This window comes from Balaenoptera acutorostrata, chromosome 9, assembly GCF_949987535.1.
Source record: "Balaenoptera acutorostrata chromosome 9, mBalAcu1.1, whole genome shotgun sequence".
Classification (NCBI taxonomy): domain Eukaryota; kingdom Metazoa; phylum Chordata; class Mammalia; order Artiodactyla; family Balaenopteridae; genus Balaenoptera; species Balaenoptera acutorostrata.
In genome coordinates, this window is record NC_080072.1 from 55,310,248 (window position 1) to 55,333,694 (window position 23,447).

Sequence of the window (23,447 nt, forward strand, 5' to 3'; positions counted from 1 at the left end):
TATATCCTTGTTGCTTATCTATTTTATGCATAGTAGTTTGTATCTCTTAATCCCTTACCTCTGTCTTGCTCCACATCTCTGGACTCTGCTGTCTAACTTGCTGTTTTCATTTCACTGTGGTGGAAAGATGACTGCCAGCATCTCTAGTCCCATGCCCTTTCCAGGTTCTGGGCCAGTAGGGGGAAAAAAAACCTCTCAACAATTTAATTTCTGGGTTTTCTAGGATCCTAATCATGTGTTATGGTCAGGGGGATGGAATGTGCTGATTGGCCTGATCTGAGTCACGTGAGCCTCCTTGGAGTTGGAGGTGGAGTTAATTCTACAGGAAGTATTATATAGATTGATAGCAGAGGAGAGTGGTTCTACAAAGGAATATCTGAGGGTTTTTTTGTTTGTTTGCTTTGTTTTTGTTTTGTTTTTTGTTTCTTAAACCAAATAGGTGCTGGGCAGGACAAAACAAAACAAAATAAATAAAAACAAAGCAAAAAAATTATTTAATCTACTGTTATGTTTTAAAGCAGTTTTCTAAGAGCATTAGTACTGTTAACAAGAAGAACCAACCATTTTAGATTCTTTAGAGGCACCAATTTACAATCATACTAATGAGTAACGCTTACTTTTTTACTTAAGCAAATGTTTCAGATCTACAACATATGGCAGTTAAGTCTTGTTTTAGAATTTATACTTGAGAGATTTGTAAAAGAAAAAAGTTAAGGAATTTAGGATCATACTGGTCTTTTACCCACTGCCAACATTGCAGGTAGCAGAGTTGTGCTCTAGCTACATCTATCAATCCTCCAAATCAAAGCTGAGTAAGAAGATTTAATTTTATTTGTTAGTGAACGTTTTTAACCTTTATATAGAATGTTTTATAGTCAGTGTTTCAAAGACATTAAAGTCATGTTAATTCCAACTTAAAAATTAAAATCTATTCAGCTTTAGTTTTAGGGATAGGTGTTTTTAGAGCACAACTTGGATGCCTAAAGCTACTGCTGTAGAAATATACGCAAAGAGCTTTTTATAACTGTGAAAGCTTAGAGCTTTGAGAAAGTATAAGGAGATTGGCTGGTAAAGAAGCTGCATGGAATGTTATCTTAAAGAGTAATTCCAAAGTCTGTGTAAATTTTAATTACACAGTATTTTTACTTTTCTAAGATAATTGAGCCAGTTTAGCTCATAAGACGGATTTGAATTGAACTATCTTTAGATGGGCCATTGAAGAGATAATCTGATATTTAGTTTCTGTTTAGACAAGGTCTAAAGCAGTGTATTTATGCTAGATGGTGCCAGCAGGCCGTGAACTACGCTAGATTGTATACCCTGGAGCAGTTAAAGGTAGATGCGCGCTGAGGATTTGCTGTAGTCCAGAAGCACTGCTAAGATTTGAGCCCCCTTTCAGTTCTGAGGTCCGTTCTTAGGTTTGAAGCGCTCTCTATTCTCCCACCATCTCGTAGGTGGGTGTCAGAATCCACTAAGGGTTCCAGGCCACTCAGGTTCATTGCAAGGCCTAGGTCATACCAAGACCTTCTTGACTGGGTTAATTCACTGGACATATATTAATTCAGTCAAAAACCATTTATTGTGTTCCTGCTATTTGCTAGGTACTCATCTAGATGCTGGAGATACAACAGTAAATAACATAAAGTCTCTCCTTTATAGAACTTATAGTCTAGTTGGGGAAGATTGATAAATATCTGGAACTATCCATAATTCCATATTAGGTATAATTATACATTGTTTTGGTCAAGTATAGATGTTCTGGGGAACTGAGAACCAGAGAGGATCCTTTAGGTCACCTTGATTTCTTCAATATTTCCTTGGATCATAGGGTAGTATTTTGGGCAAAGGTGGGTGATATAGCCTAAGGCTGGTGGTAATTTTTGGTATTGCTATTATATTTTGGACTAGGTTTAGTTGATTTAAACTTTTTCTTATTTATTTAACTTTATTTTTTGATTATGTAAATCATTCTTATGGTACAGAAGTTAAAACTACATAAACAAGTATCAGGGAAGTCTTGCTTTTAGCTCTATTCCCTCCAACCTGTTCTCACCCCCATAGGTAATAATTTTTCTGCATTTCTGGTTTAACCTCCCAGTGTTTCTTTTTAATTGCATTAAAAAGAAATGTTCAGTTAGAGAATCAGGAAGGAGGAATCTTCTCTCCTTAACTTTGAAGCATAAATGGATTTCCTTAAAGAGAGTAGTATTCTAGATTGAGGGGCTAGCATTAGCAAAAGCATGGAGCTAGGACCATGCATGATCTTTTTCATGGAACCTTAAGCAGTCATGTGTGACTAAGGGGTTGGGTATGTGGAAGATCTAGTGGGAAGTAAGGATAGGTTATGGAGAGGTCGGGTTGCACAAGGCTTTGAAAGGAATAATGGGAAGTTTGTACTTTATGCTGGAGGCTTTGGGTAATGTTTTCAGGTTTTTGAATAGAGGACCAAGATTGGAATCTTACGGCAGAATAGATGTGATTGTTGTGTATAGGCAATTAATAGTTCCTGTCAATTAAAAATCTTGACTGAGAAGGTTGATGAAAAATATATAGTAGAAGGAAATAGTTGCTGTAATCCAGGGTGTGAAATGGAAACCTTTGGCAGATTGTAGAAATATAAGTCTTTTAAGAGTAAGCCCTAGGAACTTTTTGTAAGTACATTTGGGGCTTTTCGTAGTTTGAGTATTAAACAAATTTATTAGACAATCACCTTCTCTGTCAAAGAATCTTAATCTCTAGATTGGGAGAAAGGATTGGGTTGGTATGTGCATGGAAGGGAAGAACTGAACTTTTCTGGCTGACTGCACATGTAGTTGAAGATGGACTTAGCAAAGTAGGCTTTCAGCCTGAAGGGAGAGCTTTAAGCATATTTTAAAACTGAGCCCATGGTTTCTATTTTTAAGTCTCTGAAGATAATAATCTGACACAGGGAACTAGCTTTTGAGAATGAATCTGTTGTGCTTAGACTTCAGCATTGCCAACTTTTTCTCTTTTTGATATGAGATGATTTGGCTATCCCTTAAGTTATCTTATATTTTTGTTGATTTCTACTGTTGCTTATGGAGCTTTGCCTTTCCAACACTTGTGACTCCAAGTAATTCATGCATCCTAGTTGGAGAAATTGTTGGGAAGGATGCCTGATTAGGAAATAGGGGCTGGTTAACTGCTGGTCAAGTGAGAATTAAGCTGACAACAGTTGGGTTACTGGCTGGATGGAGTGAACAGTGAGTTATTGCTTTTATTTTTTGGCTTTGGCTTCTTTTCCTGGTTGTAATAGATGATCTGGCGTCAGACTGAGCTAGCAACAGAGGTGTATGTGTGTAATAATGGCTGATTTTCTGTTGGTATGAGGTGGACTTTGCATGTCTACCAGCATCCTTCCGAAGGAAAAAAAGCAAATTACTATTATACTTAGTTTATGTTCCAGGAAATACTAACGCTATTGTACAGGTATATAGTATTGATATAACATTTATACTTTTCAAGAATGTTTCATATCTGTTATTTCATGCTCCCAACAACCTTGTAAATGATATAGGGCAGGAATACTTCCTATTTGACAGAAGAGATGCTGAGGCATAAATAAGAGACTGGGTTAAGGTTGCTGGCTCAACAAATAAACGACTGGGACAACTTACTATATTTTATGTTTGAATTGTAACTTTCAGAAAGCTTTATAGGAGGAAAAAGCTGAATACTCCTCTTTTTTTGTTATTATTTTTCAGCGACGTCTTAGACATCTTCGGAACATTGCTGCCCGGAACATTATTAATAGGAATGGCCATCAACTCCTTGATACCTACTTCACACTTCACTTGTGTAACACTGAAAAGGTATATAAAGGTAAGGGAATCTGGACTTGCCACCCACAGATCGTTGCATCTCATTTTTATTCTTTTGTAACACAAATGATTCTCAGTGCCTCTTGCTAGTATTGCTTACTAGAAAGCTAAGTTGTCATTGCTGTCTGAAAATACTTCATGAGCAGTTGTTATACATATTGAAGAAACATGTCTTTTGGATAGTTCTTTCAGATAACTGACACTTACATTGATAAATTTATCATTCTTTTATGAATGTTAACGTTTAATATCTGTATTCCAGTAGCTGTCATTTAAAACAGGTTATTTGATGGGACTTCCCTGGTGGCGCAGTGGATAAGACTCTGTGTTCCCAATGCAGGGGGCCCGGGTTTGATCCCTGGTCAGGGAACTAGATCCCACATGCATGCCGCAACTAAGAGTTCGCATGCCACAACCAAGGAGCTGGCGAGCCACAACTAAGACCTGGCTCAACCAAAAAATAAATAAATAAATAAATAAATAAATAAATAAATAAATAAAATAACTAAAACTTAAAAAAATTTTTTTTTAATTTATAAAAAAAAAAAAGGTTATTTGAAGGACTTCCCTGGCAGTTCATTAGTTAAGACTTTGCCTTCCAATGCAGGGGGTGTGGGTTCGATCGCTGGTGGGGGAGCTAAGATCCCACATGCTTCGTGGCCAAAAAACCAAAACATAAAACGGAAACAATATTGTACCAAATTCAATAAAGACTTTGTAAATGGTCCACATCAAAAAAATCTTAAAAATAAATAAAATAGGTTATTTGAGTCCAGTATCCAGCACTAATTTGCTTTTCTTTAAAATATAATTGATTCCTTTAGTATTATGGTAAAATTTGGACCTAGTTCATATCTTCTCATATCTGTACTTCTTTGTGTACATGGGGTCATTTTTAGAAGAATGGCATGGTTTCTTTGAATTCAGTTCCACATTGAAATGTGGATTCTTCCATAAGTGATAATTCTAAGAGTACATCAGATATTTGATTCAAAATCACAAGCATCTTTTGAATACATATTGGATGAAAGGCACTTTGATATAATCAGTTGACCTGTGTTGGATGCTGTAAGAGAGGAAGCATGGTATAAGGACAGGAATATTGGATTAGGATTGAAACTACATTGATACTAGTGCTAGCTATTTCAGCTAGTATATAAGTATATACTAGCCGTATACTATATACTAAAATAGCTATATGCTAGCTATGTGTTTTTTGGACAGAGATCATGGCTTTTTTAGCCTCACTTTTCCCATTTGTAAAGTGGAGATAATGAGGTCTTAAGAAGTCAGGCAAGACAGATTTTTATGAGGATCAACTGAGATAAGATGATAACACTTGGTTATATGTGAGTAAAGGTCTATTTATATTAATAAAAGGTGGCATTATTTTAATTTATTTCTTTTTTTTTGGCCGCGCTGCACGGCATGTGGGATCTTAATTCCCCGACCAGGGATCGAACCCGTGCCCCCTGCATTAGAAGCGCAGAGTCTTAACCACTGGATCGCCAGGGAAGTCCCAGATGGCATTATTTTAAAAAGAGGTACTAAGGACTTATTTGAATTCTATCCTGTGGCAAAGATGAAAAATTCAAATGACATTTTATGTTTTTGGTTTTAATTACTTTTAAAAATTGTTATTAAAGCAGTAGTTGTTTAACAACTTTTTTCTTTTTTTAATTTCAATACCAGTATATGCTAATTTAAAAATTTAATCAGAAATTATATAGAGTAGAACCCCCTTTCATATACAAATAGCATTAAAGTAATTTCAATGGGTAAAAAAAAAGGACTCTAAATTCCGCCATTTTTACATAGTTTTATTTCATTCTTACTTTTGATTCTAACCATTGCATATTTTTAAAACAATTGTATTAATCTGAACGAGTAACGCTACAATAACAAATACCACAAGTCACTCAGTGACTTGACATAGTAAATTTCTTAAACACTAAGTTCAATGTAGGTGTTTTTTTTTTCAATAATAATTATAATTATTTATTAAGAAATAAGGAAATTTAGACTTAAATCTAAAGTCTCCCAGTTCTTGAGCAGCAAACGATAGCTAGAAGGCAGGCTTTTCACAAGTATAATCAATTCTTTAATTTATTTGCTTTTCAGTTTTAACTGGAAGGCATAATGTGGTTTGCAGAAATAGACAAGTATTTATTTATTTATTTAGCATTTAAACATATTATCTAATTTATTTATTTATTTTTTAACATCTTTATTGGAGTATAATTGCTTTACAATGTTTTGTTAGTTTCTGCTGTATAACAAAGTGAATCAGCTATGTGTATACATATATCCCCATATCTCCTCCCTCTTGCGTCTCCCTCCCACCCTCCCTATCCCACCCCTCTAGGTGGTCACAAAGCACGGAGCTGATGTCCTGTGCTATGCGGCTGCTTCCTACTAGCTATCTGTTTTAATGTAGGTGTTCTTTATCAGACATTGGCTTGGCAGCTGTCCTCTAAGTGGTGACTCAGGTATCCAGGCTCCTTCTATTTTGGAATGATGCTTCTGGTATGGCAAGGGCAAGGGATTATTTGAGGGAGATTTTTTTGATGGAAATGGTCCACATGAATTCCACGACATTCCATTAGTTGTATATCAGTTGCGTCATCCTTTTTAGATGAACAGGGGACTGAGAAATGTTGTCTTCCTATGTGTCCAGAAGAAAAATGAAAGTTGGGTCACTATTTTTCCGAAGGGTGTAAGCATTTTTGCAGATCTTAATGCGTTTGGTCTGCTGCTCACTAATTGGTTTTATCACTAGTAATATATGACAGTGCCAGAGTACTTCACATTTTTGATAGGTTTCTATGTAATCAGTTCTTGGTTATTATCTTGGTTAGAACTTCTGTGTCCTTGCTCCAGTGTTATCTCTGATAATAGTTACTAATATTGAACTTGGTACATTTTAGGTATTTGGTAAATGATAGCAATTATTATTGGCATTGTAATGTTAACAAGCATAATAGTAGTTTCCAAAAAGAGTAGTCATGGGACTGGTTGATGACCATGATGTTGAAAACTTGTCTAAGAGGGGACTTCCCTGGTGGTCCAGTGGGTGAGACTCCATTCTCCCAATGCAGGGGGCCCGGGTTTGATCCCTGGTTGGGGAACTAGATCCTGCATGCATGCCGCAATTAGGAAGTCCGCATGCCACAACAAAGATCCTGCATGCCACAACTAAGACCCGGTGCAGCCAAAATAAATAAATAAATAAATAAAAATATAAAAAAAGAAAAAAAACTTGTCTAAGAGATACAATGAAAGCAGTGATTTTTTTTGTTCCTGTTTTTTTTTTTTTTTGTCTTCTTCTCCAGCTCTGTTTATATCTTGAGCTTAGAAGTTATTATGGACTGTTTCTTGAAGTTATTTCAATAAAATGATTGTTAACACAATTAGGGAATAGTTGGTTTCAGACCACAGGGAAGTCCCGTGTCTAGTAGTGGTATTGAGTCTGTCACTAACTGGCAAGCCCTTTGGCTAGGGCATTTAGTTCCTCTTGTGTGCCGTTAGCTAATTTATCTCTAAAATGAGAGGACTGATGATTTCTGAGACTTCTACTGCTCCAAAATGTCATGGTTGAATGAAGTCTATTATGTCTTCTTGTTGGGCCCACATATTATGCTCTATAACTTTCAACTACCATAGGAGGAGCCAGGAAGCTCTTTCCTTAGTAAACCTAATTAATACCACCTTATCTTCTTGGACCTGTGATGATAAACATAAATATTCATTGCATGATCATTATGTGGCCCTTGGTGTAGGATGACCACGACGGAAGGCCTATCGGCTTTTCTTACAAAGCCACCTGTCCCACCTGTCTAGTGGCATCATTTCTCAGTTTCAAAAGAAAATTTTTTTTTTTTTTTGAAGTATTTATTTATGGCTGTGTTGGGTCTTCGTTTCTGTGCGAGGGCTTTCTCTAGTTGCGGTGAGTGGGGGCCACTCTTCATCGCGGTGCGCGGGCCTGTCACTATCGCAGCCTCTCTTGTTGCGGAGCACAGGCTCCAGACACTCAGGCTCAGTAATTGTGGCTCACGGGCCCAGCTGCTCCGTGGCATGTGGGATCTTCCCAGACCAGGGCTCGAACCCGTGTCCCCTGCATTGGCAGGCAGACTCTCAACCACTGCGCCACCAGGGAAGCCCAGAAAATTTTTTTTTAAATTAGAAGAATATCTGAAATGCTGATTTCTAAGTTATTCTTTTATTTCAGCTGAATTCACAGGAGAGCATAAGAAGTTACGTGTGAGTTTTTTTGATTTTTGACATTTTTTTAATGCTCTTAGGAGATGGTCTATTTTTCAGGTAGTTCAAATCGAACACCATTTATTACATTCCCAGGGAACAAAGCCTTGTGTTAATGGATGAGGAGCTAGGTTCTAATCCTGGTTCCCTCTTAAACTTGGAAGTTTTGTAAAATCAAGTTTGCTCTTCAGCCACAGTTATTTTCTCACCCATGAAATGTGAGCGCCTGTCCTTTCCTGGAATACCAACCAGTTATTTTGAATACATCAGAAGACAACCTCTATATAATCCAATTTGGTGATCTCATGAATGTCTCATAGTTTTAAATATCACTTATCACCCTAACAACCCACAAATGTATATCTTTAGCTTCAGCCTCCCCCCTGAACTCATGTTCCTGTATTCAGTTGCCTACTCTACATCTCCATTTGGAGTCTAGTAGATACCTTAAACTTGATATATTCAGCACTGAGATTCTGATGTTCCAGCTCTGATCTACCTCCTGTATTCTTCCTTCTGTCAGAAAATGACAACTCTATCCTTCTATTTCCTTGGCCAAAAACCTTGGAATCATCCTGGATTGTCCTCTTTTATATTCCACATTCCATCTTTCAGCAAATACTTTTGGTTCTTACTACCAAAATGTATCCATAATCTTTTCCCTTACTACCTCCAAACCACTATCATCTCTTGCCTGAGTTTGTTGAAGTACACTTCTAACAGGTCTGCCTGCCCACTCACTCTTTCTAGTGTGATCTCAACCGAGATCCTATTAAAATCAAAGTGAGGTCATGTTATTTCTCCCCTCAAAACCCTCCAGTGGCTTCTCATTTCATTCAGAGTAAAAGCTAAAGTTCTTTTGGTTTCCTAGGCCTTTCATGATATGGCCATCTGTGACCTCCTTCTACTCTTCTAGTTGTCTCTGTTCCCACGCAACTGCCCTTGTTGCTGTTCCTTGAATTCATCAAGTTGACTTCAGTTTAAAGGCCTCTGCACTGGCTGTTTCTTTGGCCTGGGCACTCTTTCCTCCTGATAGCCACATGACTAGCTCCTCTGCCTTCTTTCAGATCTTTAATCCAAATGTTTTCTCAGAGAAACTCTCCTTGATCACTGACTAACCCCTTTTAAAAATTGTGACTATTCTCCTCTCTGTCTTTTGTGCTTTATTTTTCTCCACAATACTCCAGATTGTCTGGCATAACTGTATATTTAATTATTTGGCTAACGCATGTCCTCTTCACTAGAATGTAAGCTCCACATGGGCAGAAATTTTTAGGTCAGTTTTGTTCACTGCACTATTTCCAGTACTTGGAACAATGCTTGGCACAAAGTAAGCCCCCAAATATTTTGATTGAACTTTTTGGCTAGCTAATGCCGTCCATGGTTCAAAATATATATGAAGGTTTATATTAAAATCTTCCTTTCACCTGTCCCATCTCCCTAGTTTTTCACCCCACTGTTGTTTATCTTTACTGAGATTCCTTATGCAAATGCAAGTAAAAATAGTACCAAATTATATATCTATATCTATATCTATTTATATATATGTCTGTGCCTTGCATTTTTTACTTAATGTAATTTAGATGTTTTTCCATATTATTTCATAGAGAGCTTCTTTAATTTTCTTTTTTTTCTTTTTAGTTTTGCATTGAACAGATGTACCATAATTTATTTAATTGGCTCCTATTGGTAGGCATTCAGGTTGTTGCAGGCTTTTGCTATACACACAGTACTGCAGTGAACAATTTCATTGGTATACATTATTTTGTATGAGTGCTAGTATAGCTATAGGGTAAATTCCAAAGAGTGGAAGTACAAAGAGAATGTGTACTTAGAGTTCTGGTAGATATTGTAAAACTGCTGTTGTTGACATTCCCACTTGCTATGTACAGGTACCCTTTCTCCCACAGCCTGACCAACAGACTGTGCAGTCAGACTTCTGAAATTTTGCCAATCTGATAGGTGAAAAATAGTTTCATAGTAGGGTTTAAGTTTGTATTTCTTCTATTATGAGTGAGGTTGAGATACTAAAAAAGCATTTATTGAATAAATGGAATGCTGTATAACAGCCAAAACATGCCATTGGAACCATGCTCTGCAATCTCTGCTTGCTTTGTTTGTTTAGGTCTTAGCATGGATAGAGAAGCATTTGTATCTAATAGACCCTTTCACGTGGAGCTAGTCTTGGATGATATCTTTTTGAAAATTTACATGTCTAATAGTTTTGCTCAAGTCGAATTAATAAAAATTCATAGAATTGTATTAATAAAAATTATAGCTTATAAAGTATTCACTATTTCATTTGAGCCTCATAACAACCCTGTTATTTTCTAGGTGTCATTCTCCTTTGAAAGGTGAAGAAACTATGGCCCAGAAAAGTTAATTGATTTGTCCAGGGTCAAGCTTACTCATGGTGCACTGGGGGACCGAACTATTTTTTTACTCTAAATTCTCCTAAATTTGCTATTCTGTTGTGCGCCATGCTGCTAATTTCATTGACAATATTGTAAGTGTAACAGAGTGATAGACAGTGTAGGTCCACATTTAACACTTTAGAAATTTCCTCAGACTCAGTGATTCCTTTCCAAACTGTATGGCTCCTTTGTTGACCTCTCTCTATTTAAATTAGCAAGTCCATTTTGAGGATCTAATGGAGAAGGCAAATTGTTTAGTTTCATTTATATATACAGTTAGTCAGCAAAGTTTTGGAAGAAATAATGATGCTGTTCATCTTCTTAGAGCTGGAGATATATATATATATATTTTTTAAAATTTTATTTATTTATTTATTTATTTATTTTTGGCTGTGTTGGGTCTTCGTTTCTGTGCGAGGGCTTTCTCCAGTTGCGGCAAGCGGGGGCCACTCTTCATCGCGGTGCGCGGGCCTCTCACTATCGCGGCCTCTCTTGTTGCGGAGCGCAGGCTCAGTAGTTGTGGCTCACGGGCCCAGTTGCTCCGCGGCATGTGGGATCTTCCCAGACCAGGGCTCGAACCCGTGTCGCCTGCATTAGCAGGCAGATTCTCAACCGCTGCGCCACCAGGGAAGCCCTGGAGATATATATTTTGGGGACTGTTTAATTTAGACACTTTACAGATTAAGCTGAGGAATTCTCTCTCAAAAGAAAAGAGGAATATCTTTATTTTTTTCCACTGATTTTAAACGTATTACCTACTTGCAGCAAATTCAGACAATACCAAAGTGTATTAAGTGAAAGTACCTTGTAATAACAAACAACACATTTTTAGCACAAAGTCTTTTTTTTTTCTGATAACATATTTGGCACATATAAATTAGAGTATATGTATGCATATTAAAAAAAGAACATATATATACACACACATACATACATATGTACATTTATGTAGTCAATTTATGATTGGCATTGGTTAACCATTTGGGAAAAAATGAAAAGAATAATACTTAGGATTGCCTAGTGTTAAGTGGGATTGTAAAGTGGTACAACATTTTTAGAGAACAATTTGGCAATATATCAAATTCAAACTGTATTTTTCTTTTTATCTTGAAATTTTACTTCTGAAAGTTTATCTTATAGATTCAAGTGTCTTAGGGTATATATCTTTCAAAGATTATTTATAATATTGCTTGAAATATCCAAAAATTAGCAGTAACTTAAATGTTCATCAATAGAAGTTTCCTTTTAAAAACAATTAGAATTCTCCCTTCTCCTAATTAAAATAATTGTTCAAAATAGAAAAATTAGAAAACTGCCAAGCAAAAAATAAAAGTAAGCAGCCTAACCCTATCACCTAAAATAAATGTTGTAAACATAATTGTAAAACTTTGGATCCTGTTGTAAATTCTCTCATAGAACCTGTTTTTTTTTCACTTACTGTGACTATCTCACCACAAAATAGAATGATTATCCTTATTATTATTAATTTTTTAAGGGAAGATAAGCATAGAGTAATGTAGATGGTATGTTTTGTCAAGAAACATTTTAACCAAGAGAGCTTGCCCATAAGAATTTTATATCCAGGTCCACTTTTCCTTTACTGCTTGATGGTTCCCAAACTTCAGTCCTGTGGACTACTTCGACAAGTTTCACTGTCTTCGAGTTTCATCTATAATGCTGCATACTTAACATATTTTTAAAAGTTCATTATTTCTAAACTCAGGTCTAAGCATAATCTATGAAGTCGTTGATTCAAGAAAAAATTTATTAAGTGCCTGCCCTGTGCCAGGAATAGCTTGACATGCTGAGGAGACAGCAGTTATACAGAAACAAATGTTACTGCCCTTATGGAGCTTACAATTAGGGGTTGGATAGATGAGACACACATTTCAATATGTTAGAAAAAAATAAAGTTTGTTTATGTATCACCTAAAATGGTCTTATATATCAGTGGTGTGTGCATCACCCTTGGAAAACATTGCCCTATAGCAACATAAGGATACAGGGTCCTTGTAGGCTCTGCATTGACAGAGCACCATGGAAGTGACTTTGGCAGGGTCAGCAGAGGGAATGTTGGAGGGTTGTTAAGAATGTCTGTCTGAACCTCTGACACAGTCTCTCTTTTGATTGTATCTTCAGGTTTTGTAACATTTACAGTGTAAATGAAGGTTTGTAGAATCATGAAATTTTAGTGCTTAGAGGACCTTGATTATTAGTCTGATTGTCAGAATTGTCTAATGAAGAAATGGGCTCAAGGAAATGAGAGGCAGAATGTTAATGACAAGTAGAACTAGAACTTAGGTTCCCTGGTTGCTAGATGAGTGTTCTTTCCACAGTACTACAATGGATAATTATTGGAGATGTTTGAGAAAAACAGAGAGTATAGAATTGGCTGTAGACAATGGCAGTTGGTAAGGGACAATGAAGTCTGAGTTTTTAAGGGCTTACCTTAGAATCTGGGGTAAAAGGAGCCAGTAAGGGAAAAATCACTAAATTAAATCTTAACAGATTTTGACCTTTCTTTACTAATGTTTTTTTCCCTTTAAAACATTTAATTTAAAACAACAAGGTCCTACTGTGTAGCACAGGGAACTATATTCAATATCCTATAATAAACCATAATGGGAAAAGAATATGAAAAAGAATATGTATATATATGTACAACTGAATCACTTTGCTATACACCACAAACTAACACAACATTGTAAATCAACTATCCTTCAGTTAAAAAAAACTTTTATTTAATCATTATTTCTATTTTAATTTAATTTTTTGCAGATAAATATATGTAGAGAATAGATCCCTTGAAAATGTTTGAAGTGTTTTTACTAGAGCATATGTTAAAAAATTTGTAGGATTAAGAGTTAGTGAGCTTATTTTCTTCCACGTCACTTATTGTTCTTTTTCTTCTTTTCCAGAATTTTATAGGAGTGAAGTGATTAAGAATTCCTTGGTAAGTTGGCTTTTTGACAGGTACATATGACTAAGCCGATAACTCCTATTTTAGAAAATGCTGAGACATAAAATAAGTTGAAGTTCAGTTTTGGTATTATGATAATTCTACAGTTAAATCTTCTGCTCAGTTATTGCTTAAATCTTCATTGATTTGTTCATTGTTGTATCTCTAGTGCTTAGAGCATGCCTGGCACAAAGTAGGTGCTTGATAAATATTTGCTGAGTGAAATGACATTTTTTCTGTTAAAAACTTGTGGTTTTTTTTTTTAAACTCATTCTATAATTTTGTCACTTCTATTACTATTGAGGTTTTTAAAAAATAATTAATTAATTAATTAATTATATTTTTGGCTGTGTTGGGTCTTTGTTGCCGCGTACCAGCTTTCTCTAGTTGTGGCAAGCGGGGGCTACTCTTCGTTGCGGTGCGTGGGCTTCTCATCGCGGTAGCTTCTCTTTGTTGCGGAGCACGGGCTCTAGGCGTGTGGGCTTCAGTAGTTGTTGCACACGGGCTCAGTAGTTGTGGCTCGTGGGCTCTAGAGCGCAGGCTCAGTAGTTGTGGCACACGGGCTGAGTTGCTCCGTGGCATGTGGGATCTTCCCGGACCAGGGCTCGGACCCGTGTCCCCTACATTGGCAGACGGATTCTTAACCACTGTGCCACCAGGGAGGTCCCCTGTCGAGGTTTTTGACTGTTGGACTTACCAAACATCATAATAAATGATACCTTTGTATGTAGTTCTTAAGAATTTTATGTCTAGGACCATTGCATAGGCTCCTTCCACTTGTTTTTTGGCGATAGCATTGCTCAGTTAGAAAGTTGGAAATGTCCTACTTTTGATAATGGGTACACTAGATATTTGCATAAATGGCTCAATTTATTCGGCCATGTTGATAAAAAGAGCTTTTTGGTACTGATAATAATCCTTTTAACAGTCCAAGACCATCCTGGATTTGGCCCCTGTCCGCCTTTTCAACCTCATCTGCTAGCAGTTTTCCTCACTCATTGTGTTCCAGGCTTACCTCATTTTTCCAGTGCTTCAAACATGCCAAACTTGTCTTGTTCCTTATGCCACAGCACCTGTTTCCCCACTTCTTCACTTGGCTGAATACTCCTTTGAAGTCTGAGCTATGTTACTTCAGCCAGGCCTTCTATGACTATTCTATCTAAAGTAGTTCCCTTTCCACTCTTTTTCACATCACCCTGTTTTGTTTTTTTTAGAGCATTTGTCACTGTTGGAAACTCTCGTCCATTTATCTGTTTATTATCTGTCTCCCACCTACAAGAACACAAGTTTCATGAGAGCAAGAACCATGCCAGTCTTGTTCTCCTCTGAAACGCTAGAGTCTAGAATATTGTAGATGCTCAGTGAATATTTGTTAGATGAATAAATGGATATCAGCGATGTGTTATATTTACAGAATCCTTTTACATATGTTGTCTCATTTTGATCCTTAGAACAACTTGTAAGGTAGAGGGGGTAGATCTTAAGAAACTGACATCCAGAGAGACTCAGTGATTTTTGCAGAGTCACACAACTGAGGGACCAGAACCCCAGGTCCAGACCTTCCATCTTCAAGTCTCTCCTACTCTTTCCTCTTCATCAAGCTGTCTTCACTGCCCAACTTGCGGGATCTTAGTTCCCCCACCAGGGATTGAACCCGCGCCCTTGGCAGTGAAAGTGTAGAGTCCTAACTACCAGACCACCAGGGAATTCCCTATATAGGATTTTTTGTTTTAATTTAAATCAAGAGATACATTTTAAATGGCAGACTGAGCACATGTAGTGCCAACAGTGTGCCTAGCTCGAAAGAACGAACTAAGAACAACAATTTTTAAGGTTGTGCATTTAGAGACAGTGACACCCGATGACTGCCACCTGGTGGTCAAAGAGTGTAGGACCTTATTCATTTTAACATTTCTAAAGTCAGAATTTATCTTACAGTGGAAGAAAAATGCTTGTTAGAATTGATGCTAAATTGGAATACGTTAGATGGTAATAAATATAATGGAGTAAAATAAAGCAGTATAATGGAGTATCTGGCAGGGGTGGTTGCTGAATTTCTATGGCAGTCACATAGAAGATCTCATCTGAGCAGACACCTGAAAAAAGTGAGGGAACATACTGTGTATCTAAGTGGGGAAGACTGTTTCAGGCCAAGAATCAGGAAAGTATGAAGGTAGGAGTGTACTTGAGGTTTTTAAGGAATGGCTAAGAAGTTAGTATTGCCTGAGTGGAGTGAGTGGTTTGAGATTTTGCTAAGCAAGCATGACAAAGACAGGGGTAAGGGAATTGAGGATCAGGGCAGCAGAGGAAATGACCTGGAGAGACAGCAGATGATAGTCAAGGGGTGGGTGGCATGAGGATGAGATTTTGGGAGGTAACACAAAATTGGAAGCATCTAGTGGACAAGGACCCCCAGCTTACTCATTTTTCTATTTTCCAATGTCCCTAGCACAGTGAAGACCAGTAAGTATCTACTGCAGTAACTGGAATAATCCACCGTTGATAGGCTGGATGGTGGAGATGTGACTCCAAATTATATGTCAGAGTCCTGGTTTCTTCTCAGATATATTTAGCATAGAACGATTAATGGTGAATGTATAATTCGACTTTTTTATCTCTGGCTTCAGCTAACCATACCCTCCAAACCATTTGTTAACTTTTGGGAACTTTTTATTTTTGTTCCGGGGGAAGTTAGATCCTTAGTATTATCGAAGGGCTATTGGGTAATTAAAACTGAAATAATTGAAGCAATAAGAATGGAAGTAACTGAATTCTCTCAATTGGATTTTGTACATACACAAAAGTAGAGGTGAATGGTGTAATGAACCCACATGCATCATCTTTAACAATTATAGTTAGTTATTAGTTTTTTGTTTTTTTTTTTTACAAAAAAGGAGTTTTTACTTTTATTAGAAAATTAAAAATCTCGTGGTGGGAGGAAGAAGAGTGATAGCTAGTTCGTATGTGTTTTGAAATATCTCTGTATGTGTGTTTCTTTAATAAACAATTAACTACTCACTTGTGATTCAGGTAGTTTATTGGATGCATTGTATACGTTGTTTCTCATCCTGATAGCAGTGCTACAAGGTAGGAGATATTCCTGTTTTATAGTTAAGGAAACCAGGGTTCAGAGAGGTTGAGGAATTTACTCTAGGTCGCAAAGCTGGTGGTGACTGGTAGAACCGATATTCGAGAGCTCGAGAGCTCTGCTCTTTCACAGCACTGTGCTGCCTCCATTACATCAGTGATGGGCCTTATAATTGAATAAACAAAGTTCTAGAGCAGTGGTCCCCAACCTTTTTTGGCACCAGAGACCAGTTTCTTGGAAGATAGTTTTTCCACGGACCGGGGGGGTTGGGGTGGAGGGATGGTTTTGGGATGATTCAATTGCATTACATTTATTGTGCACTTTATTTCTATTATTATTACATTGTAATATATAATGAAATAATTATACAAGTCACCATAATGCAGAATCAGTGGGAGCCCTAAGCTTGTCTTCCTGCAACTAGATGGTCCCATCCGGGGGTGATGGGAGACAGTGACACCCGAATGTTGCTTATGTGTGTTGCTTACGTCCAGTCTGCTCTGTAAGATGCAGCTTAATTGTCATTTGCCACTCACTGATAGGGTTTTGATATGAGTCTGCAAGCAATTGATTTATTGTGGTCTCTGTGCAGTCAAACCTCTCTGCTAATGATGATCTGTATTTGCAGCTGCTCCCCAGTGCTAGCGTCACCACCTCAGCTCCACCTCAGATCATCAGGCATTAGATTCTCATAAGGAGCGTGCAGCCTAGATCCCTTGCATGCGCAGTTCACAGTAGGGTTTGTGTTCCTATGAGAATCTAATGCTGCTGCTGATCTGACAGGAGGCGGGGCTCAGGCAGTAAGGTGAGCAACGGGGAGCAGCTATAAATATAGATGAAGCTTCACTTGCTTGCCCGCTGCTCATCTCCTGCTGTGTGGCCTGGTTCCTAACAGGCCATGGACTGGTACCAGTCTATGGCCTGGGGGTTGGAGAGAATGTATTTTTAGGGAAAGCATGTGACAGTTATCAGAACCAAAACTTCTGCTGGAATTGTGACTGCCTGAGATATTTTTAAATCTTTGGGAAAAAAGTGAACAATATAAATACTTTTTATGAGTTACTGGCCTGAGGGATTCTCTAACAAGTATATGTTCTAGTTGAATTGTGACTGAATGAATTAGCATTTCATCTGTGTGTGTGTGTGTGTGTGTGTGTGTGAGAGAGAGAGAGAGAGAGAGAGAGAGAGAGAGAGAGAGAGAGACAGAGGGAGAGGGAGTTGGCTCCTCTTGCTTATGCCATCTTATCTTACCTTGTGTTAAACTTCATCATTTTCTAACCTCTATCTGGTCAATTACATAATTTGGAGAGAGTCTAAGATAATTGACACATGCAATTATAGGACCAGGGAAGAACAGGATTCTATGGAAACATGTAGGAGTATCATTTATCTCAGTTTGAGGAGGGTGATTAGGAAAGGTTTCTAACAATAAGTAATTTCTAAGTTGAGACATGAAGGATGAATAAAGGTGAATGAGAGAGGAGGAAGAGAGTTTATTGGGCTGAGGAATAACTACTACTTATAAATTTAGTATGCAATTCCTGAGAGTTGTCTTGTATGTTTTGGGAAAATTGGAACAGCTTTTATGAATTCTTAGTCATGTTTCTTGTGACCATACGTTTGCTATTGAGGGATAAAAATAGTGATAACTTGTTTGTGTTTTGAAAATTTTTCTATATATGTGTGTTTCTTTAATAAATAAGAGGTATCAACTGAGCAGTGTTTTAGAGAAATTGCCCAGGTAATAAATAATAATTTTAGATTCTCCTGGAGGTAAACTTTTCAAAGCTATAAATATCCTAATATTCTGCCACTGTACTTTCAGTGAATAAGATATAGGTCCCTAAATGATGTTAGTATACTTGAATAATTTGTTCCATCTAGAAAATGGGCTGATATGTATAGGTTAAATATAAATAAAAATCATCTGGATTAAAAACATTTTTTTTATTATTATTTTTTTAAATTTTTATTTATTTAATTTTTGGCTGTGTTGGGTGTTCATTTCTGTGTGCAGGCTTTTTCTAGTTGCGGTGAGCAGGCTTCTCATTGTGGTGGCTTCTCTTGATGTGGAGCACGGGCTCTAGGCACGCAGGCTTCAGTAGTTGTGGCACGTGGGCTCAGTAGTTGTGGCTTGCGGGCTCTAGAGCACAGGCTCAGTAGTTGTGGCGCATGGGCTTAGTTGCTCCACGGCATGTGGGATCTTCCCGGACCAGGGCTCGAACCTGTGTCCCCTGCATTGGTAGGCAGATCCTTAACCACTGCGCCACCAGGGAGGTCCCATGGATTTTTATAATAACATTATCGGGCAGTAGAGTCTTTGAATGTGTGGCAGACTGTATCTGTATCTGAAAGGACCAGCTCAGGAATGATTGCTCATTGTCTGGCAGCTATTTTATAAAAGCATAAAGGAAGGTCATTGTAATGAGAAGATTGACAATAGCTCTACTGTATTAACGTTGTATTGGTTTAGAACAGAAACCCAGGCCATCTATTCAACCACAAGAAACAACTTCAAAAGACTACTTCCCTTCCAAAGGCTTTTAATTAGTTTTAGAATGAAGTATTTAAGAATAACTAGTATAATAACTGCCCCCCAAATCATCCCACCCCTTATGCAATATGGCCCTTCAGATATATTCACCAGGTCTTTCTTTTTTTCACTTTGGGTGGTTATTTCATGCTTTTTCTGCTGAGAATTTGAAATTATACTCATTCATATTTCAGAGCACATATATTGATACTTTTGTTGAGAGGTGATCTTACACATAGGGGAGTAAGTGGCTGTATTTTCAGGTGGTTGTAATCTTCCAACTCCTGCTCTTTAGGCTTTAGGGCCTGAAATGACATCGTGAGGAGATATCTTTGTTTTATCTCTGTAGGTGTCTCTTTGTAAGATGCTGTATTTTTTCCATTATTGGGTCTTTAAAAATTTTTGGTTTATTACTTTGTATTGAGATATAGCACATATTACAGTAAAGGGCACAAATAATAGCCTGATGACTTTTCAGAGGGAACGGATCATTTAACCAGATCAAGAAGCAGAACATTATCTTGTGTTCTCCCTCTAGTTACTACCTCCTCCCAAAGAGCACCACTATCTTGACCATAGATTAGTTCTGCTTGTTATTGAACTTCTGTATGGCATATGCTTTCTTGCTTAGCATATTTGTGAGATTCATACACATTATTCATTAATTCTATGTGTACATGTCCTTGGTGAATATGTGTATGTATTTCTGTTAGGTATATCCTTAGGAGTGGAATTAAGTGCCGGATCATAGGTTATTTTCAGCTTTACTAGATACTGCTAAATAGTTTTCCAAAGTGTTTGTGCCAGTTACATCCCTACCAGCAATGTGAGGTTTTTAGTTGCTCCACATTCTTGTCCAAACTTGGTATTACGTGTTTTGAAAATTTTAGCCATTCTGGTGGGATAGTGGTATTGTATGATGATTTTAATTTACATTTCCTCATATACTATTCTAATTGATCACCTTTTCTAGTGTTTATTGGCCGTTTAGATATTCTTTTTTAAAAAAAATTTTTGGCCACGCTGTGCAGCATGTCAGGTCTTAGTTCCTGGACGGGGGATTGAACCTGTGCCCCCTGCAGTGGCAGCACAGAGTCTTAACCACTGGACCGCCAGGGAAGTCCCTACATATTCTTTTTTTTTAATTTATATTTTTATTTTTATGAAGTATCTGTTCTGGAGAAACATGCCAATTAATGCCAATTAAGAACAAACAAATTCTGTGCAAGGAGTTGACTTTTTTTGAAATAAGTTTATGGGATGTATTCAGTCTAATTTGATAGTTTACATAGTCCTTTTTTCATGCTTCCTGTTTTTGGTTATCTAAGGATTTGTGCAGTTGGTTTGTTGAATTCTCCTCTACCCTGTTGTTTCACTCATGCTCTGTGAGTATATAGCATTTTTGTGATCCCAGTTCAATGTGGAGAGGGACTTCTTGTAGACATGAGTACGGCCTGGGTCTGGGCTTTGAATTATGTTCTTGTCTCCCTTTAAGACTGCCAAAACCAAAACGTCAAGTTTATATAGGTCGGCAAATGCCTTTAAGAGAAAAGCCCTCTAGATTTACACTTTGGGTTCTAGCTTTCCTTTTTGGCTTGGAAAATCTTTGGTGATGATGGTGGTTATTATTATTTTTAAAATATTTTAGCCAGCATTTTTGTTTTCAGTGGGATGATTGTCTAGCCTGCCATTATCAGAAATGGGTGGTTCCCTTCCATTCATTCCTTGGGCCATGTGTGAAATCTAGTCTTGCTGTTTCATAGTTACCCATCATGTTTTACCCAAAATATTATTATCTTTCCTTATTGTCTGTATTTTTCAATAAATTTTTCTAAGAATAACTTTGGCTTCTTAAAATAATTAAGACTACCTTCAAAGAAAGATTTGCTATTGTCAAATATTTCAGTGTGTATTTCCTACAAACAAGGACAGTCTCTTACATAATCACATTAAAATGATTAAAATCAGGAAAGTGTAACATTGACACAATACAGTTATTAACCACAGTCCTTCATCCTCCACCCCCAGCTTTATTGAGGTATAGTTGACAAAAATTGTATATATTAAGGTGTACAATGTGATGTTATGGTATATGTATATATTGTAAAATGACTAACCAAAATTAAGCTAATTAACATACCTATCACCTCGTAGTTACTGTTTTTTTTTGTTTTTTTTTTTTTGGTAATGAGAACACATTACTCTCTTAGGAAATTTCAAGTATACAATACGGTATTATTAACTATAGTCACCATGTTGTCATTAGATTTCCAGAATGATTTCATTTTGCAGAACTGCAACTTTGTATGTTTTGGCCAACATCTCCCCGTTTCTCCCAACTTCAACCCCTGGCAACCACCATTACACACCCTGTTTGTATGAGTTTGACTTTTTTAAAAGATTCCACATGTAAGTGATATTATGCAGTATTTGACTTTCTTTTTCTGACTTATTTCACTTATCATACTATGCTTCAGGTTCATTCATGCTGTTGCAAATGGCAGGATTTCCTTTTTTAAGGCTGAATAATATTCCATACATATATATGCTACATTTTCTTTATTCAGTCATCTGTTGATGGACACTTAGGTTGTATCTATATCTTGACTATTATGAATAATGCTGCAGTGAACATGGGAGTGCCTCTATCTCTAAGACACTGTTTCATTTCCTTTGGATATCTACCCAGAAGAGGGATTACTAGATCATATGGTAGTTCTATTTTAAATTGTTTGAGTTACCTCCATACTGTTTTCCAACTGGTTGTACCAATTTACATTTCCACCGATGAATTCCTAGTCCTTATTCAGATATTGTCAACTCTCCAGGACTCAATTCAGAATCACTCTGTCTTTAGTTGTCATGTTGCTTTATTCTTCAGTCTGGACGGTTCTTTAGCCTTTTTTGGGGTGTTTTTGACTTCAGCATTTAAAACCATACAGACCAGTTATTTCATAGAGTCTTTCAGTTTGATTGACTGACGTTTCCTCATGATTAGATTCAGGTTATGCATTTTCGGCAGGAAAACTATAGCTGTAATACTGTATTCTTTTCAGTGCTTTGGTTTAGAAGGCACCTGTTGTTGGTTTGTCCCAATATTGATGTCAACTTTTGTCAGTTGATTAAGGTAGTGCCTGTCACGTTTCTCCACTGTGAAGTTGTAATTTTTCCATTTATAATTACTAAGTGATTTGTTAGGGAGAAACTTTGAGACTTTATATATCCTGCTTCTTATCAACTGTTTGTTTACCAGTTTTAGCATCCATTGGCAATTTTCTCATTCCCATCTTTCAGACTTTTATATTTATTAATTGGCATTCTGTCTTTATTTCCCATTTAATTAATTATTAATTAATTATTAATCTATATCATTATGGATTCAAAGATTCTTATTTTATTCAATGGGTTATAATCCATTACTATCATTATTTATTTTGTTGCTTAAATTATCCCACATCGGGTTAGTGAAAGCCCTGTGAATTGATTCCTCTTTCCTTTGGATATGTCCACATCATTCTTTGAGTACTTACTTACATTCTGGCACGAGATGTTCCAGATTCATTTTGTACTCTTCCTGCCACAGCCCTGGAATCAGTCTTCTCCCCAAGGAACCCTGGGTTCCTTTTAGTGAGAATGCTAAATAGACAGCAAGATCTGAGCATGCTCATTGTTACTAGTGTGCTCATTGCTTCTAGACTTTTGAAGGGACTGAGCTAGGAAATACACACACACACACACACACACCCACACACCCTATATCTATTGCTCTGTGTATCGATCTATCTTTTAAAAACCATGCATTCATACCAACATCTCCATTTTCAATCCAACTGAACTCTCAGTTCATTTGTAGCTCCATTCTCCGACAGTGAAAAACCTGGCTTCCACTGTCCTCAGCATCTTTACTCATGCTTAGAATACACAGAAAGTGACTTTAGAATTGCTAATCCTTACCACTGTAAGAAGCAGACCTATACATTAGAGTTCAGTGTTTATTTACAGTTTTTTTTCCCTGAAGTAAAAGTCATATACAATGAAATGCACAGATTTTAACTATATAATTTGCTGAGCTTTGATAAGTGCATACATACCTGTCAAGGTATGTACATTTCCTATCATTCCAGAAAGTTCCCTTGTGCCCAAGCCCTCCCCCCACAAGAGGAAATCATTTTTCACCACAGATTTGTTTTGCCTCTTTTAGAACCTCATATAAGTGGAATCATCATACAGTATGTATTTTTTTTTTTATATTCTATTTTACATTCTTGCCTTGCCTTTTCAGCTGTACTTCCTTGCATTGATTTTTTAATCATTGCTTTAGGGATTACTGTATGTTCTCTTAACTACTTCA

The 23,447-nt window shown here is 37.0% G+C and overlaps 1 protein-coding gene across 4 annotated transcripts in view; it reads left to right on the forward strand.

Moving 5' to 3' along the window:
• The window catches only part of UVRAG (UV radiation resistance associated), a 312,724-nt gene that overhangs the window by 23,338 nt on the left and 265,939 nt on the right, over nt 1–23,447 (forward strand). For 2 of the 4 annotated variants that reach the window (XM_057553092.1, XM_057553095.1), the window contains exons 2-4: nt 3,726–3,843; nt 5,297–5,386; nt 13,435–13,469. In XM_057553092.1, the coding sequence (XP_057409075.1) occupies nt 3,726–3,843; nt 5,297–5,386; nt 13,435–13,469 (243 nt within the window). The remainder of the gene's footprint in view (nt 1–3,725; nt 3,844–5,296; nt 5,387–13,434; nt 13,470–23,447) is intronic. The other 2 variants (XM_057553093.1, XM_057553094.1) reach the window with 2 other exon arrangements.